The sequence below is a fragment of the Limanda limanda genome, chromosome 9, assembly GCF_963576545.1.
Source record: "Limanda limanda chromosome 9, fLimLim1.1, whole genome shotgun sequence".
Lineage (NCBI taxonomy): Eukaryota > Metazoa > Chordata > Actinopteri > Pleuronectiformes > Pleuronectidae > Limanda > Limanda limanda.
This window is the reverse complement of record NC_083644.1, coordinates 12565664-12588895: the sequence shown is the minus strand read 5'-3', so window position 1 is coordinate 12588895 and position 23232 is coordinate 12565664. Positions and strand designations below refer to the sequence as shown.

At 40.2% G+C, this 23232-nt stretch overlaps 1 protein-coding gene across 1 annotated transcript; it reads right to left on the bottom strand.

Moving 5' to 3' along the window:
- Nucleotides 1-1308: 1308 nt before the first annotated feature.
- On the bottom strand, nt 1309-16476 carry ppp1r2 (protein phosphatase 1, regulatory (inhibitor) subunit 2). The gene is made up of 6 exons (XM_061077524.1): nt 16135-16476; nt 9374-9481; nt 8838-8921; nt 5919-6025; nt 4374-4556; nt 1309-3964 (listed from the first exon to the last, which is right to left on the bottom strand). The coding sequence occupies exons 1-6, from the start codon at nt 16263-16265 to the stop codon at nt 3945-3947; spliced, it is 633 nt and encodes a 210-aa protein (XP_060933507.1). The 5' UTR covers nt 16266-16476; the 3' UTR covers nt 1309-3944.
- Nucleotides 16477-23232: the final 6756 nt, after the last annotated feature.

The following is a 23232-nucleotide window of genomic DNA, read 5'->3' as shown; positions in this document are numbered from 1 at the left end:
CTTGCGGTTTCCCTGTGTTGATCCTTTCTGCAGAAAGCCCCTTATTAAATACACGTAGATAACTTTGTTGTTTCCAGCCTCTTGTATCTCCAGATTTCCATCACAATAGTTATAATATCACCTTTTAGACAGTTAAACCTGCTCCTGATTCATAGTTGTGTGAGAAACTGAACCACAGTGCAGCACAAGCAGCAGCCAGGTGTTTCATTTAACGACATCCACACTGACAGCCTGCATCGGTGCACAGACAGGATTCCTACTTAACCCGGAGACATTTTGAATTTGTACTCTACTACGCGTCTTTCCACACACTGAACAACCAACTGGAATGGAAACTGTAGAAACAATTTATCCAGACGTGCACAGGAACACAGTCTCCCTCTCTTTACCTTCCTGTGGCGGGTCGACACTGATCTTCTACTTAACCCTGAGACATTTTGAATTTGTACTCGCCTCTACGCCTCTTTCCACCCATCTCTATGTCTCTTGCCCCATTCGTCTTTGCATATCTGCGTCTGCCTCCTCTGGGTTCCTGGCGATGCGCTCTTGACACTGTAGGAGCAAACAGATCTCTAGAAGTTTGTCCGTCCTCATTGAACACAGTCTCCCTCTCTTTACCTTCCTGTGGCGGGTCGACACTGATCTCCTCCTCCTCCCTCGCCTCTTCTGTGTCGTCCCTCATCTCGTCTGCATCCTTGTCCTCTTCTAGTTCGCTGGCGATGAGCTGTCTGGCCAGCTTGATGTTTAGTAAGTGTTGGGCGAGAACTACTAAGCAGATTTCTACATATGTGCTACAAGTAACCTAATTGTTCCTATTTGATGTGAAAAACAGGCAGACATCACTATGAAAATTATTATCCTTAGTTTCTTTTAGAATAAAAATGTGATCAGTGTAATGAGAAAAGAAAAATGAATGGAATACCTAACACTGGCAGATTTCAAATCATTGCAGTTATATGTCCAGACTTTATTCAAAAGTAGAAACCAGTGGCTTCCTGAATTCTGAACAAGTACTATTTAAACATAAAAATCAAATCTCTACAGCTTGCTTTGAAAAGGGCTAAAGCTTCTTTTCCCATTATGGCTAAGTTTTTTAAGAATTAGTTTGATAACATACATGGCTGACTCATGTAAAGATTAAAACATGCTTATTGCTTATTGGCACATGATCACAGAACAATTTCACTTAGCTTCTCATCTAACTCAACGACAAGGGAAAAGAGGAGAAAAAATAATCGCATTTCTTCCCAAGGCTTCAGTCAGGTTGTCAGCATAATCTGATCAAACATAAACCACAACAGACAGCGGTTCCTAACAACATCTGTTTAATAATAGACGAAACAGAAACAATGCACACGATCTGATGATTAAGAACATGCAGACGGGAAATGCAAACAAAAACCTGGATTAAATATCAACATCTTGGGGACAGACACAGTGCAATGATGGGACTGCTTAACAGTCTGTCGTTCCTGGAAAACAAACCGAACAAGGAGAAAACGGTGCAAAAAACAAAGCGTGAGACTGGACAGAACACAGTAAAATGGAGCATAGCCGGTTAATTTTACACACATGTACATTAATGCATAAGAGGCACATTTGACAGGTTATAACCACCTACGGTGGTGATCACATCAGTCATGTTTCGGACAGTCATGTCCTTTTTGTCTCAAAAGAGAAGATAAAACTATCACCTCAGCCTCTCCTCAATTAATCTTTCCATCCGTTTACGAACGATGTTGAAATCTGTTATTCAACATCATATTCCTGTTTTTCTACAACAATCGTGTCATCATGGATGTTTTGTCCGCCAACTAGACTCAAGGGCTCTTGTTGGTCGATGGAAATCAAGTAAATAAAAGTATTTTCTTTCACCTCAATCATGGTGATAAAAATAACAAATGCCACCAAATACTATACAAGAATGAAAAAATACTGCAAAGAGACATTTGCAGTTGTCTTACTGTTTGTTGTATTTGTAAGATGCAAAATCTTAACACTTCCGCTCACAGTGAAGAATTAAAGGGTCAGAGGAAAATTTAAGAAATCACAACACAAGATGCACTCCGATACATTTCATGTCACACGTCTCTGGGCGTGAAGTCATACGGTGTGAATTGTGGATAATTCTCCACAAACTTAGTCCACATCTATTTTAAATGCAAAGTTTAGGTGTGAACCACAATAAATTGATTTGTTATTTTAAGACTTGACAGCAACTTTCTTGACACTTGTAAGAACCTTCAACATAAAAAAACAAATCATTGAAACACCCCCTCTAGTGGTTTTACCACACCACCAAAATCCTCTTTATTTTAAATCAGTAGCATCAATAAAGAAACTTTCTTTGACATTCCAAACTTGCAGACACTACCAAGTAGATCAGACATTAAATTAAACATGTCATATAAGACCGGTGAGAAACTAAACCCAAACTATTATATTTTCCCTGTCTCACAAATAACTTACTCACAGATGCTGTAAAATGAAGCTCACAACATGAAGGTGCACAACTTCTCCAAGCAAGGGAACAGTGAGCACTGGTTTGTTCCAGGTCAGATCTACATAAGAGCCTGGTTCTTAAAGCTGTAACTTGTGAAAAGACAGAAGCCATTTCCTACAGGACACTGTCCAGTTTATCAGTAGCATGTGTTTCACCTCAAGGGAGGGACTTCACTGTGGTCCCCTCCTATGAACTAAAATGCCTTCAGTGCTGACATCTCTACCAGGAAAGACTTTTATTTTACCAACACGTCCTGCAATCCTCTTTCACAAAATTACTCATGGACAGGAGAAAAAGAATGAAATGAAAATTTAAACATCGATTTTCTACTCATACGAATAAATGTGCCTCTTGCTAGAAAACTTATATGCCAAATATATAAGTGGATTCAATTGTGTAAAAGCCTTGAATCTTGTCTTATGAGGTGTGCATGTTTGTAAAATTGCCAGAATTTGAAATGAGGTTTCGTGTGATGCTCTTGACAATGAAAGTAATATTTAAATCTGAGTTGTTTTAACTTGATGTTTGGGGGAAAAGCCTTTTTACTGGGAGAAGCACAGACACTAACATACATATTAGTGAACAGTGTTTTTTTTTAATGAAATTCAGATTGTGTAGGCTATGTTGTCATTTAATGAACTTATATACAGATGCTAAATTATTGTGTCATAACACCATTATGTCATGTAAAGTGAAATAATCCCATTCTGATGGCACAGCATTCTAACCATATATCAGGATGTGAACAGGGGTAAACAAATGAAAAATAAAGAGAAAGACAAACAACTAAACTGATCTAAATTTTGTCCAACTTTTATCACAAGAACTGATGGTGGGACACTGCAGCAGTTTGGTGGGTCACGCAGTAAACCAAAAATAAGAGCGCACCAGGCACATGCGCTTTCGTCATGTCTCAGAAATGTCTTCCGTGAGGCTGTGGGATTTCCCCTAGCGATCTCCAAGGCTGGCATAGTGGCTCCGCAGCCTGCAGAGGGACTGAAATGGCCAGAGGACAGTTCTGGTTTTCAGACTGTTTATTTTTCTTTCTTTCCTTCATTTTTTATTTTTTTTTGTGTGAAAAGGCCTTCAACCTCCTGTCAGGGTCAGAATCACATGTTCCTCAGTCCAGACAAGGTGCCCAGAAAAAATTCTTGGCAACAGGAAAGAAAGGAGACGGGGCCAACAGTTTTCACTTGCATGTTTGTACTGATTCTGGAAGGTAAAAAAAACAGTGTGTGCTTGAAGGTCAAATTGCACAGTTCTATGGAGTAGTAGAGACAGACAGGTGACTGTGAGGTTATTGGCTGTTGAGAGGCGTTGTATGGGTGCTGAAGCGCTGTGTGCTCTGTGGCCCAGCGCTGAGAACACAGAGCGCAGTAGCATCCGTCTGGATCTAGAGCTGACACAGACACACAGGGTAAAGGTGGGAGAGAGGCCTTGTCTACGAGTCCAGAGAATCAGCTGGGAGAAAAAACAAGAGACAAAAAGGCAGACATGAGATTTAAAAGAAAATGGAAATATGTCTAATTTCTTTCTCCCAATAGAGGAACTGGTGGAGAACATCTTGTTTGTTAGTGCACTAAAATGAAGTGTTTCATTCTCGAGATAAAGCCTCTCCTCTTGCCAATAGTTATTAGGCAATCGTTAAGACTCCAGCCTTGGGGCTAAAGATTTACCTTTTGTTAAGAAATAATAGTAAACATTTCTAGAAAAGGTTGGAAATACTGGATTTAGCAGATCAAACAATTTGGAGTTATAACACACTGTGCTCTACTACGCCTCTTTCCACACACTGAACAACAAACTGGAATGGAAACTGTAAAAATAATTTATCCAGACGTGCGCAGGAACACAGTCTCCCTCTCTTTACCTTCCTGTGGCGGGTCGACACTGATCTCCTCCTCCTCCCTCGCCTCTTCTGTGTCGTCCCTCATCTCCTCGTCTGCATCCTCGTCCTCTTCAAGTTCGCTGGCAATGAGCTGTCTGGCCAGCTTGATGTTTAGGGCCTCATTGTAGTGCATCTTCCTCATCATCTGAAAATTGTTCTTTTTGGCTGCAGGGGAAGTGACAAGTTGTACATAGAATTAGCACCTTGCAGTTAGAAGCCTGCACCAATCAGTTATGGTGTTAAAACATGGCCAGGAAGAAAAAATGTGGCAAAACATTATGATGTAAAAGTGAAGTTGATCTTTCACCTTTTAGATATGAAATTTAATTGCTTTGTAATTTTGTCCTGTTTGACATGTGTATACAAGTGATTCCCTCAAAGGGTTCCAGGGATAGTGGGACACACTGTACTGCTGTCATAATGCATCCTTGGGTTCAACTTGTTCATCATTCCCCTAAGAAAGGTGGCTGCATGCATGTACTTTTCCCGCATTCATATATCATAGCTAAGGAAAACCTCCTGAGTCTCTATAGTTTATATAACTGACTTACTTTGAAAGGGTTCAAATGTTATTAGGACACAGTGTTGAGTCTTCAGTTTTGCATTCACATTAATAGTATCTGTACTGAAATGCATTGTATAACTACAGTGCAGTTCCTGGAGCATGGGTGTCATGGCTGTGTTGAAATGACTGTACTAATCAGACTATATTGAGAATTTTGTGATGTTCACATTAAGAGCTAAACATGAAATATTCCTTCATCTTTCAATTTTTTTTTTACCTGAAACAGGAATGTGCGTGTCTTCCTCTACAACTCTAAGACTGGTGTTATAACTTTCAATGGGTGGCGTGTTTAGAAATGTGTCTCATGAACTGCTGAAGCAGCAGATCTGCCAATGAAGTACATTGACTGGATTTGCAGTTTCCAAACTGCTCCCCTGCTTTAACCGGCATAGTTCAGATACAAATATGAAATAACTGGCAGGCTTGGAACTGCTATACCGCTCTACTGACCACTTTGCATCTGAGAGGTGTGTGTATACAGAAGAGCAATGTCAAAGAACAGTCAAAAGCAACCCGATGCTCTATGTGTGTGCGTATGTGCAAACTCCAGCCCTTTCCCGAACCTCTCCATCAGCACTTTCCTATATTTTGCATTAGTTAACCTCTTGGCCACAGAGGACGCCGTGTTTTAAAGACACTTTATGTGCGTTCACATTGATGTCACTTTCAACCGAGGAGATTTTGGTAAGAAGAGAAATGAAGTTTGATTTTTCAGTTGCTAAACAGTTGTTTATAATGCTAACTGGCTGTGTAGCAATAGCAAAAGTCTCACAAAAACCCGCTTTGGAGAGTGGCTATATGTGCACACCAGCTACGAAAAAATATACAAATATAAGTATAGAGATGGATATAACTCTTGTTTAGCTGTTAACACAACATGATGTCATGATGTATTATCAAAATATTCCTCTGAAACTAGATAAATAAAAGGTAGCACTTGGCACGGACGAGTTGGTGTTTACCTTGTTCTTCAGGAGACAGCTCCTCTTCCTCCTCCTCCTCTTCCTCCTCACTGCTCTCTTCTTCCTTGTTCGTGAAGCGAGGGTCTGAACTCTCTGCTGCAACAAGCCTTGAGAAGACAACAGACATAAAATAAGTACACACGTTTTCAATTAACTGCCTTTTTGATTGAATCAATTCACATTTGACCTTTTAATCTGCTGTGTTATCATTTTAAATGAGCACTAATCTAATTCTAAATACGAGATCTGTAGCCTACGATAGAGAGATCGACATTGGAGGAACACAGATGGAGATATGTTAGGCAAGGGGGAGGAGAGAGTAGGCCCAGTGAGAGTGTGTGAGTACTCAAGCATGAGACAAAAATAACAAGAGTTACGCTGCCCATCTCTCATGCTCACAAAAAGCTTCAACAGCAGAGGACAATGTGAATAATGGTTCATGGCTCGATGGACGGTTGTGAATATGTGGAACTGCCCCGAGGAAGCTAGACATTTATTGCACTTCGGCTCATCTCAACTGGCCTGATCCAGCCAGGAAGAGAAGACTGTCTATGTTGCTGCAGTTTCGGTGTCAGATACACAGAGTGGAGGGAGGCAGAGGCAGGAAGGAAGAGATGAGGTGTAACTGATGCAGTGATTCAGGTGAAACTTGTGAGTGGATGTGACAGATAAAACAAGAACATGAGGACAGAGGAGAAGAGCAACGTGTTCATCATCTGGATGGTTGAGCGTAAAAAAATGGAAGGCACTCTTTGCAGACATAAACAAAAGGCAGCTAATTGACTTGCAGGCCCGGAGCTAATCACTATCTTATCTGTGGCACGCACGCACGCACGCACGCACGCACGCACGCACACACACACGCACGAGCTCATCCCATCCCTGCATCAACCCACTTATGCAAGCACCGATGGCCCACAGCAAATACACTTCTCAAGCTCCTAGGACCATCCAGCAGACAGCTCCCAGTGATAGTTGGATGTTTCTTCACACAGACTTAGAAAAATACTTTGGTTCAAAGGTTCAGGGTGAGCCTGCTCCCCTGAGAGAGTGAAGATGTTATTCACAGTCCTGCTCTGGCTCACTTACAAGGAATTATCCTATTGAAACAGTATGTTATTAACTTTTTTGAGGAAGCCCTTATTCTTTCGTATGTCCTAACAATTTATTTCTCTGGCCGAAATCTGTATCAAAACTTTTAATCCTTAGTCCTAAATTTAAGTATTAACATCGCCCTGCAATTTCTATTCACAGATATGGTTAATGTACACATTTTTTTTACATATTAAGCCACAACACATTTCCTCACAAAACAAAGACAATCTTTTTCAACAACAACATTCAAAAAAGCATTTATTCTAGTCGGATTATTAATACTTCTCTTCTATCGTTCGTTAAAAGATCATCTGAATACAGCAAAATGTCCTTAAATACAAAATATGTGGTATTCATAAGCATGTTTTGAATGAAGAAATGTCACTGTCATGTCCCTGGTAGCATAATAACGTTTTTGATACAGTTGCTGAGCAGCATGTCCACTGCAGCCGGTATTATTTAAAGCTGTTGCTCATATTGCATAACTCTTTTTGTCCCCTGGAATTCAAGCCCATTGTTTCAGGATCAGCAGCTTGTGTGGCTGAGAGAAATAATGCAGGACGTTGCTCAATGAAAAAAAGAAATGCTGTCAGATGACGTTAAACAAACATAAGCAGTTTTCAGATATGACCTGTCGGTGATGTCCGGAGAATTGGGTCCGGACTTTACCTAGACCTTGCCTTTCACACATGCACAAAGCAGCGGGAGGTTAGACATGCTCACAACAGCAACAAATCCTCCGCATTATTTAGGTGTGAGATGGAGAAGCCAGACGCAGCAGGCAGAGAAAGAAAGTAAAGTATTAATTCTGCTGCGGAGATAACTTGATCATGTTGACAGCCCCCCCACAAGTTCTTATCACTACAAACACTCTTGACATCTCCGTTGGTGTCTTCTATGTGTGTGTCACCCCTTTTTCAACAGGAGATATTTTTTTTTCTTTTCGTTTTTGCATCTGTCGCACGTTAGAGGAGTACTCAAACTTCTGAATTTGCGTCTGCTCCCTCTGTGACCTTAACATATCTCCAAAGCTGCAGTGAGAATTTTGTTCTTGGTGCTCAATGAGGAGTCTAAGAACATTCACTGCCTTCACCAGGGTTCTCTCAGCTCTCTTCTTCTCTGTGGATGATGTTTTTCCAGGTTACATTTAGTGAATCCAGCCTGGAGCATTGTCAAAGCTGTGCATTCTGCAAGTGAGTTTCTTGCCCGCTGTGTCTGCCAGCTGTGTATGCGTAGACTACAGTATATGACACAACCCTGCCTGTATAACTGAGGCTAAAGCTGGACAATAGCATTGAGCTGCTGCAGCGCTGGATACCTGCCGACCTTAATCCCAAAACTCCCTCCGGGGTGTGCAGTACAAGAGATTATTTTATACCATTGACAAACATTAACAGCTAAGAAAAATAAATCTAGAATAAAGGATAAAAAGACACCCATGTGTTTGGGGAAACAACGTTTCTACAAAAGTGTGGTCATATAATGTATTTTCAAAAATGTTTCTTTGTGTAATGTCACAATAAAGTTGCCACTGTGTGTCTTAGGAGGTCAGAGGCTAGACAATAAAATACTCCTCATCAGTTAAAGATATGAAACATTCTTGTTGGAGGAAAAGGACATTGGACCGTGTCCAGGTGTGGCTTATCAGGGCACCTGAAAGCACATTTCCCCTTTTACATTCCTCCTTTACCAAACATTAAAAATGGTTCACATTGTACCAGCAACTAGAAAGATAGTATAACCTCAACATCCTTCCTGTCAACGCTTGCTTTCTCCTTTCCGCTCTACCTCTGTTCTTGGCTTGCACTCAGGTTTCATTCTTACTTTGATGCCAGGTCATCGGCTGCAAGTCCAGCGTGGCAGTCCGAGTCACTCAGTGCGCCCTCATCATCGTCTTCCCCCACCATCCTGAAAGAGAGGAATTAACCAAATAAAGATAAGTGGATAATGAGGTGAGTGGGGTAAGGATTAAGCAGGAAAGAAAATATAGAAGGTCATGCTGACTGAGAGATGGAGAGAATAGGAGGAGAGGAAAGGGGACCATGAGGAGAGATAGAAGAAAGGTCTGTGACTAAGGTGACCTTCCCTGCAGCCCACTGACATATTGGATTACAGACCTGCTGAGACACCCGTGTAACACCAACACACAAACACATCCACACACAATACACCAACTTAACTGTACAATTTCAAAAATGCTTAATCATCTTAAAAAAATATGAAATGTTCGTAATGGAAATATTTAGTGTCGACACAGGTAAGCATTTTTGCAAGGTACAAGTAAATTAATGTCTTTGAAACATAGAACATAAAGATTAATTTAATTTAAACAATGATCTGTTTAGTCCGAAGGCTCTGACCTGTTGTAAGGTGTGCTGGGTTCGTCTATCTTCATCAGGCCGTAGTCTTTGTCCGCTGGATGGTACGTGGCCAGGATGTTCATCTCATCCCATTTCTGCGATTTCTTCCTGTAAACGGATTTAAAAAAGCAATGAGATGAAATTGACGGACATTTGACGTGAACCACCGTGCACCAGCTACTCACCCACAACCACATCCTACAGGGAGTAGAGCAACCTGATTTAATCTAGGACTGAATGTGCCCCAGTTTCCTCTGAGTGTATTATTTTGGGAACATGTAGATTAAAAAAACAAAACACAAATGTCATCGGCACAGATTTGGCTCCTTCAGATTTTCAGGAAATGACACGGTGTTTGCTTTTGTGTCAAGGTAGTGGGATGGAGGGGGTTGAGCAACTGTCAGATTGAGGTCAAAAGTTGATCAGATATTATTATTATTATTATTATTTTGAAACAAACCGGTTTCTAATCCCCAATAACCTCATCTGGGGAACAAGATTGTCACCTCTCCATCAGGGTATTTTGTTCACAATCACACTAATCCACTTTCAAATCAGGAAAGGAAGTAGAAAATGAACAGAAACAATAGATCAGCACCAAATGAGAAATACTTTTGGATAGGATAAAGAGAACACCTTCCATTATATGGGGAAATGAGGTGGATCTTTGTCCAAATGTTTGTTTCAACTGAAAGGATAGAATTGATTATCCTACAGTAAATTGAGGTATGTATTAGGGCTGCCGCGATTAGTCGACGTCATTGACGCTGAAAATGCGTGGACATCGATATTTTAAGTCGACGCGTCGGACCGTGGTATCGTTCAATGTTATTCACAACAGTTGATTGACATGTAGGTTTAGCTAATAGGAAGCCCCTATGTTAGAATGTTGTGGACCAATAGGAGGAGGCAATGAATGTGGGGGCGGGGTCCGACACGGAAGTGAGGACCCGAATAGAGATGTCAACATTAGTAGACAGTCTGTCTCACGCACATTATTAAGCAAACTCGACGCCGAAACCATCGGTGCAGGGCGCGAGGCGCATCGCAGCCCATGTGAACCGCACAAAGGTTTAACAGGGGGGTGGATAGGAGGCGCCTGGCTTTCTTTGGCGCTGCGCTACGGAAATTAAATGAAATGGTCAATTTGATTTTTTTGGAGGAAAGTTTATCGTTTATATTAATCCAGTGGTTCTTAAAGTGGGGTGCGCGCCCCCCTGGGGGGACGTGAACACTCTCCAGGGGGGGCGCGATGTCACAGATGGAGAAAAAAGACCGCCGACCTGTCACTGGTTAGTGAAAGCTACCTCAGTGGCGAAATGCAAGGGGCTTGACTGACATAAAAACAAATCAAATACTGTTTCGTTCCTGATCCACCAATCAAAAGGAGTGTTATCATTTGAAGGCCCTGGAACCCCTGGATTAATTGACTAATCGGTAAAAATACCACAGATTAACCGATAGAAAAACAGTCGTTAGTGGCAGCCCTAGTAGGCATTTCACATCGTTCTAAATTTATGTAATTTGGTTGCTGTTGCCTCACTCATGTCTTTTTTTCTTTTTATTATTTATTTACTACTGTCCTCCTACATTCACTGTGAACCCAAGAGCAAGACAGGCTTCATCGTTATGCCTCTGCGCCCCACCAGTTTGAGAATCTCTGGCATAGAGTGAGATGGTGGTTTTACTTTGTTTGTTTTTATTTATTTCAAATTTATTTTATTTTATTTTTTTAATTTGGAGCATGCCTTGCATTTGGCGGGCCGAGTTGGACGCCCTGGCGAGCTGTATGTTTGACAACCCTGCTCTAAATGGTTTGTACATATCAGTGTGAATGTTAGTTTTTCAATATATGTCCGCTTGCGATACACTGGTGCCTGCAGCTCCCCTAAGACCATCTAAGTACAAGTGGTATAGATAATGAGTTGATTGAAAATTTACCAGAGATTATTCGGACTTTGTTCAAGGGTGAATTTTCTTTCATATTCACCTTCTTAACAGCTGCGATAAAAAAAATGCCTCAGGAGTCCGCTCAGAAAAAAATATCCAGACAATTTCAGTCACTAGTTTTCTAGTTTCATCAACTATTTCTAAAGCAAGCTCAGGCACCATTCATACCTAACAAAACATGGGTCTTAGGTGATATGATAAGTTTCACACCTGGCATTCGAAGGAGTCTCCAAATGTGTCCCCAGTGAGCACTTGTGAACGGCTCTCATTTCCCTGCTATTTATCTAAATAAACACCACTCCTGACTTTTCTCTGCAAAATGGCAACAAACAGCAACTATGTGTTAACATCATGGTGGGTGTTACTGGTCGTGTGGTCCTTCACTCTGGTGGGTTTTTGGTTACACAATTCAGAAGCAGCCCACCTTGTTCTACTTCAACTGAACTGAGGCTCCCCTTGAATCCATTCTGGTCCATTCAGAGCAAATCATCACAAAAACTGTAAAACAATGATAAGTACCTGCTTTTAAAAAGTAAAAAAAATAAAACTGACAGCACACACTAAATAGAGCTGTATCTCTTACGTGATGACAATCTCGAGGTTGGTCAACAGCTGTGACATAACGCTGTAGGGAAACTCATTAAACAGAGTGAATCATCACTGAGATGAGCTGCTATCAGGTAGCATAGTAAAAGGGGAAAGGGGGAAAGGTCCAGCGTGTGTCCTGCGCTCCACACTTCAGACTGCAGCAGTGATGGGAGACAGTGGCTGAAACTGAGATGCACAAAATATAGCGCTGGTACCACAAACTGTATCAAACCAAAAACAATAGGGAGGGAAGTGAATATCACCCTGAGGGATGATTCTAGTAGATGTTACACGTCAGTCTTTCACGCCAAATAAACATTAATTATATGAATTATTATCCTGTCCATAAAAAGGCAAATAACTTTAGTTGAGAAACATGGATACGTGTTTTTAACTTATTCCATGTTCGTTATTTAATGTTTTTATGAAAATAAACATTTATCAACATGGTCAACTTATCTAAAATGAGTAAGCATTGATTTTAAAGGTTTCTTTTAAAGTGCTGTCCCACTTTTACTTAAGCACATAAATGTCAGAAATTATATATTGATTGACCGATAAGATGAGGGCCATCTTGATCAATGATTAGCAATATAACCAATGTTTTGGTTTTACAGCATGATTATCTTTTCTTTCCTAAAAAAAAATTTCTATGCGAGTTTGTCTGATTATTCCGGCACTGTTTGGTAAACAAGACAAGTACCACTCATTGCTCTTTAAGCCTCCACAGTCGGCAGTTGCTCAGTAAAGGATTACATGAAATGATATCCGACTAGATTAAGGGAGTAACAGAGTTTCTTGAGCTCCTGTCATCTCTCCATACGTAAGAGAAAAGGGGCTTCAGGAGAAGGGATGAATTAAGCCAAAAGGCCAAAAACTCCCGGTAGAACATAAAGGTCAAATCTTTCTCATTGTATTAAAATTACACAAATATTTATTCCTCTGTATTAAGAATACGACCGATAATGAAGAGGTACTACCCAGTACTCAGTTTCACTGCCTTGATGCTCTTAATCATTATAGACTGTAGGTATTCACCTTTATAAGCCCCAGATAATAACTGTGTTAATTGTCTGTTTCGTCAGTCAACTTCAACTGATCTGCACACAGGAGGATAAATGGCATGAGTGTCCACATTATGGAAAATCTGAGATTTGACGCCTGCAAGTCAAACTGTCCATCACACAGTCAGGATGAGGCTTGTAAGACAGTGAAGGAGAGATTGAGTTTCATGAGGCATCCATGAATTATATATGACTGGGTGGGATGTTCATACATCACAGTTAACTAAATAAAAGTGGAAGATTGAAAGGATAACAAAAAGTCTTCAAGTAAAAATGAAAGGCCTTCTAGTGCCCAACCATACCACAGGGGATAAGGTTTATGTGATTAACGTTCATGTACAGTGGAATATGTATGATTTTAGTTTATCCTAAACCTTAGAAAACACTAAATAAGTTACCTCAGTTAGCCTTTGTAGAGTAGGATATATATGGAAGTTACAAGGGAAATACACAAATTAAACATGAGGGATACATACTGTATATTCCCAACTTCCAGTGTCCTCAAGGGATAATGGCAGTTTTACTTTATCCTAGCATCTTTATATGTTTAGTTACACAATCACACGATCGTTCTGAATATGTATTTGGTTGACTTCTGCAGATTGTGTTTGTCTCCACTAACATTAGTGTGAATAAAAACAGGCATCAAGAGAGCTGCAGTCTACTGACACTGAGCCGGATCTACTGGGTTATGCTGTGACTAGAAATCTATGGTGGGAAGCTGAATTGTTTGACAGATGGTAGATCAAATGAATGCCGGGTGGTAGGTATTTGTCGAGGTAGTTCAGGATATCCTCTTGGGACTGTAGAATGAGCTAGCATGCAATGTGATATGTTTCCCAAACACACGTGAAGCTGATAAGGAAAAACATGTCTGGGCTGTTGCGACGCTCAGAGTGAGCAGTGTTGTCGCACCAGAGATGACATACATATCTAAAAATATCCGACAATGTATTTTTTCATAGATTAAAGAGCCAGTTACATTATAAGATTTTTTTTATAATGTCATGCCTTCAAATCTCCGTCATATGAATGTATTATTGACTTGGAAATCAGAGATAACTTAAATGTTTCATAATGTGTTTTTTACTGAATACTCAATTAAAAAGCAGTCACAATACCAATACCACCTTTTCTAAAAAAATATGACTAAATTGTCAAGAACAGAACCTAATTCAACAGCATCACTCTTCATGTTCAATTTCCTGAGGAAAGAGAAGAGACTGAGAGTTGGCTATTGCAAAGTAGAGCTTTGAAATGACTTTATACAGGGGTCAGTGATCTGGAGTGTTGTCACTCTGCCACAGTGTCTTTGACATCAATTCATAGAACAAGTCAAAGGTCCAGAGAGAGTCTATGGATTGGGTGCTTTGATGCACACAGAATTCTTACAGCAAATATTTTCCCTCAAGTTTCTCGGTTGACTTATTTTATTTTTTAAGTCAATAAAAAAGTCTTGATTCAATAATAACCATCCTTCAGTGGCTTGATTTCTCACGCTGCAGCTCAGACGGTACTATTGCTAATGTCTGGACCTGCGGGCATGAAAGAAGCAGCGGGAACAAAGAATGATTAAACACACATTCAACTTACGATACCTTCCGAGGTAACTGGCAGAAGAATATATTAATGAACCGGACAAAAAATGGTGCTGTGACATATGTTGTAGAATGATTGCAATAGTTTTCAAATTTGCTTCAAATTTGTATTAAATATCATTTTTAAAATCAAAATAAGAACTCAACTAATGAATCAACCAAACTCCACTGTTGTTTCAGAGAGATGCTAACTTCCAGCACTCGACAACCCGACCATAAGGCCTTGCAGCAATTAGACAACAGAACAGCTGATTTAGCAGTGGCACAGGAGTCGTCACAGTCTGTATTTTGGCAGATCTGTTGGCACACCAGTTTATTTTCCCTGCAGTGCTCTTGACCTCATTCGAAATGTCCTTAGTGTCATCGAACACGCTTGATGATTCAGTCAAGCTTCCTCTGCCCTGTTGTGCCCTGGCCAGCATCAGGATGGAGGTTAAACCCAGCAATGTGAGATGTTGTCTGACTACACATCTACAGTACTAGAGTGTAGACTAATGGGCATGTGAGATGTTTTCAGGAAACAGGGGATTGACAGGAAATATATTGGTTTTGGTATACAATAAGATGAGTCTTGTTCAGAGGCTTGTTTACCACAGAAAAGCTGTCAGTGGCACACTTAACATCAAGAGTTGGTTGCCAGAGACATAACTTGCTATGTTTACCTGCTCAGTCACCATGACTCGGGCTATGAGCAGCACAATACCCTTTTAACTTCAAACTGGAGCAACAAATTAAAGAGTGAAATAGCATTTTAGTTTTATATCTGTTGACATTTCATTGCACCAAATGATAAACAGACTGAAATAATAAGATCGGTTGATATTGAACGTAATGTTATAAAAGTTGTAGCCTTGCAATTTACATTGCAGCGGCCAACCTTTCTCATTTTAATGATGTAAGATAATGTAATTTACAAAAGTGACATCTTAACATGTGACTATTTGTGATATAGTGGGTGGTAACGAATAGCCTAAATTAATGGTTGCATGAGGACATGACAATCAATATCCTATTATATTGTATAACACATCATGTAGATGAGAGCACTTCAGTTCAGGATGGTGATAATTTGCCCTATTATGGGCATCACTGTATGAGGGTTGACTCTGTGTTGTTAAACTGTATATTAACTAGTAGTTTGCTCGTCAGTAAGAGTTTTTTTCTTATATTTTAATGTCTCTAACAATATGATTGGTAGTTATCAATCGTTCTACTACATTTAACACATTTGCGTGCGAAACAAGCTAACCCGATACAATGAGTAAACGTTAGCTGCTGGTACAAGACACCCTGGAGATATTTTTTCGAGGAAAAGAGGCTCGTTAGCTCGTTTAAAAGTTGTATCACGACCACCACACACACACAGACACACACACACACACACACACACAGACACACACACACAAACAAACACACAGACACCAACCACCCGAGCGGGGACTTTCTACGCTGCTGTCAGTTAGCCTGCACGTCACAGAAGCTAACAAGTTGTTAAGCTAGCTAGCGTTCCCGGTCGGGCGGACCTCACGACGAGCAGGAGGGGGGTGGGGGGGACACTTACTGCGGGTCGTCCTCCGAGAGTCCCGGGGCTTGTTCGGGATCCTCCGGCGGCAGCTCGTCGGGCAGAGACCTGACGCCTGTGACGCTATTCTTGTTTTTCAGGATGCCTTTGATCGGCCGATGGGCTGCCATTCCCCCCACACTCAGTCCGTCACACCGGCGGACTGAAGACCGTCTCTCTTCCAGCGGGTGTGCTTCCTTCTAAATGTCCGCCTCTCAGTTGTCAAAGACCGCCTCGGTTCCAGAAGCGTCCCCGGTCATAACTCAGTGCGGCTGCGGAGGCTCAGGGGGAAGCTAGGTTGGGACCTGGCGGCTCAGCATGTCTGCCCACCGGCTGCTGCTGTGACTGCTGGCGGGGAAACAGCTCCACCAGCAGGGGGCGATGCTCCGGGATCTCGCGGGATGTGCTGTGGCCGTGCTGCCTTCACGTCCTTGGCTCAGACTGTGTATATAAAAGAGGGTTGAATCAGAATCAGAAGTATTTTATTGCCAAGTACGTTCACACATACAAGGAATTTGCTCTGGTTATTGGTGCAAACAATGAACATATAAACATAAAAACGCAATAAATACATCATGCATAGGAGAGCAATGAAAAATGGGAAACCAGTATATATTTACTCTCTGTTTACTTCTTATTTACTCACTTTTTACCAATATTTATACAAAGTAACATTTATTTTGAGATAAACATCAAAATAAATGAATCCACATGGATGAGGACGACACACCCTCGTAGAGTGAGGTCGATTAAATATGGAAGCGCATTTCCGCCACTATGATGAAAAGCATATGACTTAGCGTATAATTATGAGATACTATCCCATAATAATGAGATGGATTTTATTTTATTTGATTTTATCTTGTGCTTCGGTTTTTTATTCTTTCTACCTCAATATTTTTTATTTTATTTTATTGTATTGTATTTTATTGTATTCAAATATACCAGCTGCTATGACAACTTAATTTCCCTTCGGGGATGAATAAAGTACTCTATCTATCTATCTATCTATCTATCTATCTATCTATCTATCTATCTATCTATCTATCTATCTATCTATCTATCTATCTATCTATCTATCTATCTATCTATCTATCTATCTATCTATCTACCTACCTACCTACCTACCTATCTATCTATCTATCTATCTATCTATATATCTATCTATCTATCTATCTATCTATCTATCTATCTATCTATCTATCTATCTATCTATCTATCTAAGTCAAAATTATGAGATATTAAGTCATAAAGATATTCATGTGCAATACTAACTAGCTCTTGATATATTTTCTAGCTAGCTAATCAACTAAATAAAACTTGAAATAGAACAGTATATACTTATTAAGCAGTTCTTGGTCTTGATTCTGAGACTGAAATCTCTGATGCTGATGACCTAGGCTCAGTTCGACAGGATCAAGCTGGAGTTGTGGTGTGTCCTGGAATCCAGCTCAACTAAATGAAGAAGGCTCCTTGTCTTGATGCCCTTTGATGACACCTATGTAATCAAAGGAGCCTATGCTACATAGAAGATGGGTTAGGGTTACATAAAACAATCTCTATTGTAATTATTCAGACTTTAGGAATGTGAGATCATAATATCATAAAATCATTAATAAGATCATATAAAAATTGTAAATTATTTTATTTTAGTGTTTTTTCATATAGATGAATTGGCCGTGGCTTTAAAAAATGTTATGTGGCGCGACTGTCATTTATCTTAAAATTGATTAATTTTCTTAATATCCTTATATTTTTTAAATAATTTCTCAATAATATAAAGTCATTAGTAACAAATTAGGTGCATTTCTTTTGAGTTTTTGAAAATAATGATCCCATATTTTTGTTCTATAATGTCACCGTCCCCTTATTAAATGTAGTTAGCAGACTTATTTTTCCGGTAACGTGAATACAATTTAAACTGGAAAGTACCAACTATAAAATACAATTTAAAAAAAATTCTAGGACTGCAAAGCAGCACTGAGCTGGCCAGAGCACATGCATTTTGAAGCGTTGCATGCATTTTTCTTGAAAAAAATAAATAATGACAGGAATTGTTGACACTTTGAAAGCTGTTTAGGCTTGGACTCTGATCATGATACAGAAGTTTGGTGGTGATAGGACAATGCACAGTGGAGTAATGACAACATTGTCTCCTTTGGCGGAGGATGATCCTTCGCCGTACCCCAATGTTAACACGGTTTGAGGAAATGTTCCAATTCTGAGAGAGAGAGAGACATAACCTTTGCAAGTCATACAGATTCCTTTGATCTTTGACCACTGACACTGCAGGAGTGGAGTTGTTTGTTTACAGCTCAGCATCAAGGGATTCATGGTCCATGTATTACCGCGATACAGAACATCGTGTTTTAATGGTGTGTAATCAAACTTTGATGCCACGGTCACACCGTGTGACCAAAAATCTCAAGTCTGTATCTCTGTCTTGTTGTGATGACACTCATCTCAATTTGAAGTTGATCTGATGTAATCCCTGGTACAAGAACCTCAAAGTAAAAATGTGGAATATGGCCCAAATGGCCACTAAATGCACAATAGCAGGCTTCCTGTAGCGTTTTTCAAATTGCTCCTAAGACTTTTTAGTTTGTCTGGTCATGATACACCAATTGATTTTTGTGAAGATCTGTCAATGTGAACACGTTCCCGGGTCTCGGGGGCACTGTTGAGCCATTTTCCGACGCCCATTGAAAATTCTACGTACATTTTCACCACTTTCTAACTTTCTGCAAATTTCGGTAAGAATTTGAGAATGTTAAAGCCCTCAAAAAGCCAATTAATTTGCCTGAATAATAATAATCCTTACAATTTCAATAGGGCCTCACCTGACCTTTGATGTCAGTGCTCGGGCCCTAATTATGAGATAATAAGTCATAACAAGAACAATCAAGAAAGTACATTTTCTTACAAATAACACGTCACCATTGAAAATTATGAGAATAACAGCTGGATCAGAAGAACATGAAGATACAGTATAAAATATTCAAGGTTTTGGACGACAAACTTCAAGAATCAATCAAATGGCTGAAAACTGGTTAAAATCCATTCCACACGATAAAAGTGACTTTTTATATAAAACTTTACAGACTGTCGGGCCTTGGCAGAGGTTTAAACTGAATCAAAGTTTCCTCTGGGAATGTTCCCACCTTTGTGTCTTTTCTATCTAATGAGACTCACATTATTACGAGTGACTTTGTTTTTACAGCAGAAAATTGTAACAAATGATTCCTGATATAAATATATCGTTGTCAAATGTGACTCTACTATTGTATGATTGTGACGTTCTCATAGAGGCTGCTGGGATCCGCTGAGGCTCCAGTAGAAGAGGAGGGAGCTTCCACAGTGCTGAAGGCCACTGCAACATCACCACCCTGGATCTGTAGGATATACAATCAATCAATCAATCAATCAATCAATCAATCAATCATCTGTATAGAAGCTTTCATCAAGTTAGTGTAGTTCAATGTGCTTCACAGAACACAAGAAATACAAATGTAGATGAGGAAGTTTGATGCAAATGGACTTAAAATAAAAGACCGAACAGGATGTATTACACCACAGGTCAGGATGTAGCACGGTTACCATAGTGACAGAGAGACAACACAAAGCAAATAATTATTAAAAAGTCAAATAACCTAATGCAGTGCTAACAAAACCATCACAGCACAACAACTTGTATCAAACACAAAGAGACATCCATAACTTTAACTTTCACGTTAAAACTTATGAGTTTATGATGACATCATTATTTCACTGCGTTATTACAAGATAAATAAAAACTGTGCGGAGGTATAAACTCTATAAGTGACATTTTAGTTTCATCTGTGAATGTTCCCACCTTGTTTCTTCTCCATCTGATGAGAATCACAACCAATGTTACGATTGATGCAAAACCCACAACCAGACGAATGTACCACCACCAATCTGTGAACAGAATGACAAGAGCTTTAGTTTCCCGTTCAGTCCAACTTCATGTATTTACACATGTTGTTAACATTAAATCCATCAACACGCAGCAGCACAGAGATGAATGAGAGGTGCAGTGAATATTCAGTACCTGTTGTCATCTCATCGTTTCCTGGAGGTGGTTTGTTCTTTCCTTCTTAAAAAAAAGAAATGTATTAACAAATGGAATTTATTGGATCAGGAGCAGTTCATTGTGTTCTGTGTTTTCTCACCTGATGACGGAGGGATGAAGGAAAACTTTTCCTCTGTGTAACGATCCTTCACTTCACATGTTAATGAGCTATAGTTCTTTATCTCTTGAACAAAATGGGATTTAGTGAAGCTCACATTGGCCGAGCAGGAAGACTGTGATGTCTTCAGGTCTTTGTTGTTTTCAGTCACATCCATATTCATAAACAACCAATTCACTGGGTAGTAACACCTTCCAGATGGTGACACAGAGCAGCTCAACGTCACCTCATCAGTTCTGTTCTGCTCAGTCACTGGTGATGATGGAGATATTGTGAGAGAAAGATAACATGTTTGAAACTTTGTCCATCAGAATGATCAGAATTATCATAATGTTTTCATGAAGAAACACTTTTACTCACCGTTGACAACAGAGAGATAAACCTGATGATCTTCATATGTTTGTGTTGTCAGGTTAAACTGTCTGCAGTCATATCGACCAGCATCTTCAGCTGTGACCTCCCTAATAACCAGAGAACAGTTTGCAGCAAGACGTAGTCTGTCTGCTTGAGATTTGGAAATCTCAGATGTGTCGAGCTGCCTGTTTACAAACAGGTCTACTGCTCCAGTCCTCTGTGAATCAGCGAAGAGCCACTCAGTAGCTCCACAGTTCACATGATCATCTCTCATCTTGTCACAAGGCAAAGTGACTTCAGCTCCAGCTCTGATGATGATGGAGGAATATTGGTCAGCAAGCACTGTGGAGGAAATGAGAGAGAGACAGCAACAATTAAACTAAACCAAGAAAAATACTCATATTTTCATACACTTCTGAATGTGAGGATTCTTTTAGACATAACCTTGTAAATTAAGACAAAATGGAGCATGACTGACAAGATAAACCTGAAAAACATCAACTACAGATTTCTCCCTGCATTTGAACGCCTCAGCCAACCAGTCCAGTTCCAGTCTACGTACATTTGTTTCCAGACTCATGAGGTCACTCTGACACTTGATCACTGAAATCTAATCCGTTAAGTTTTCATTCGAGGAGACAACTGGTCAGAATCTGAAGAAATTCAGATGTGCGAGTGGCCAAAAACCTGAAACCTTGACCTTTAACCTCCAAATCTAACCAGTTAAACCGTGAGTTAAAGGGCAGATCAAAATATGAGGAATGATCCAGTACAAAAATATACACAACTACAATATCAGAGTACTCATAAGTATCAGTCCCCTGAATGAGCCAGACTTGTGCCACAACATATCAGTGAAACTCTTCACTTTTAAAAGCAAACACAAACAATCTGGTATTATTTTTATTGTTCACACAGATAAAGTTGTGTAAGTTTATTTATTCTCACCAGTAAACGGAATCAGCAGCAGTAGCAGATGTAAAGATATTTGAATCCGTTTGATTTCATCCATTCTTCTTCTTTCTCTTCTCTGCTTCTCGGTTCTTAGTAAAAAGTGCAATGTGGCGTTTACTTCCTGTGGATCACTTCCCCTCAGTGACATGTCTCCTCTGTGGTCATGTGCTAGTTCCATGTAGAGAAAATATCCATCAGCACCGACTTTCCCCCGTCGACCAGAGACTGTGTGAATATGTTTCAATGAACTAATGTGCAGCAAGAGACTTTTAGATTCAGACACTTGTCATAATTCACATAAGTGATGCAAACATCAGGAGATTCAATCCAAACTAAAATTTCTAGGGCTGCAAAGCAGCACTGGGCGGGCCAGAGCAAATGCATTTTGAAGCGTTGCATGCTTTTTGCCTGAAAAAAATAAATAATGACTGAGGAAATATTGACACAGAGCTGTTCAGGCTTGGACTCTGATCATGAGACATAAGTTTGGTGGTGATGGGACAATGCACAGTGGAGTTATGACAACATTGTCTCCTTTGGCGAAGGATGAACCTTCGCCGTACCTCAATGTTTACACGGTTTGAGGAAATGTTCCAATTCTGAGAGAGAGAGAGAGATGAACCTTTGCAAGCATAAAGATTATTTGATCTTTGACCACTGTCACTGCAGGAGTGGAGTTGTTTGTTTACGGCTCAGCATCAAAGGATTCATGGTTCATGTATGTCCGCGTTACAGAACATCGTGTTTTAATGGCGTGTAATCAAACTTTGACGTCACGCCACGGTCATAACGTGTGACGAAAAATCGATCTGTGAATAACTTTTAATCTCTGTCTTGTTGTGATGACACTCATCTCAATTTGAAGTTGATCCGATGAAAGCCCTGGTACAAGTACATCAAAGTAAAAATGTGGAATATGGCCAAAATGGCCACTAAATGCAAGATAGCAGGCTTCCTGTTGTGTTTTTCCAATTGCACCTAAGACTTTTTTGTTTGTCTGGTCATGATACACCTGTTGTATATCGATTTTTGTGAAGACTGGTCAATGTGAACACGTTCCAGGGGTCTTTGGGGCAGTGTTGGGAGTAACGGCGTTTAAGTATAACGGCGTTACTAACGGAATTCTTTTTCAGTAACGGAGTAATCTAATTAATTACTTTTGTCATCGTTACAACGCCGTTATCGTTATTGATAATGTAAAGTGGCGCGTTACTACAATTTGGTTGAATGAAGCGGTCAGTCGGCGATCTCAACCGGCAGCGACTCCGCAGTCCCCGACGCTGTTTGCCGGCTTCCTCCGCACTTCCGCTTTCTCCTGTCCCTTGCGACTCCTTCTCCACCAATGAATAGGCTTGACGTCGCTCGCTACGTCATCATCCGGCGACGGCTGTCAAACAACACTCTGGTGGGGGGGGGGGGGGGTCTCTCGATCCGTTACAATATTACACCCCAGCTGCGTGGAGAGAGCTGTCTCACTGCACGCTCTGACTACAGCTCAAGACAGCGACAATGGCGACGAGCCAGGGAAATTCAAAAGTAGCGTTCAATAACTGGAAGTACCGGCACTACTTCTCACACT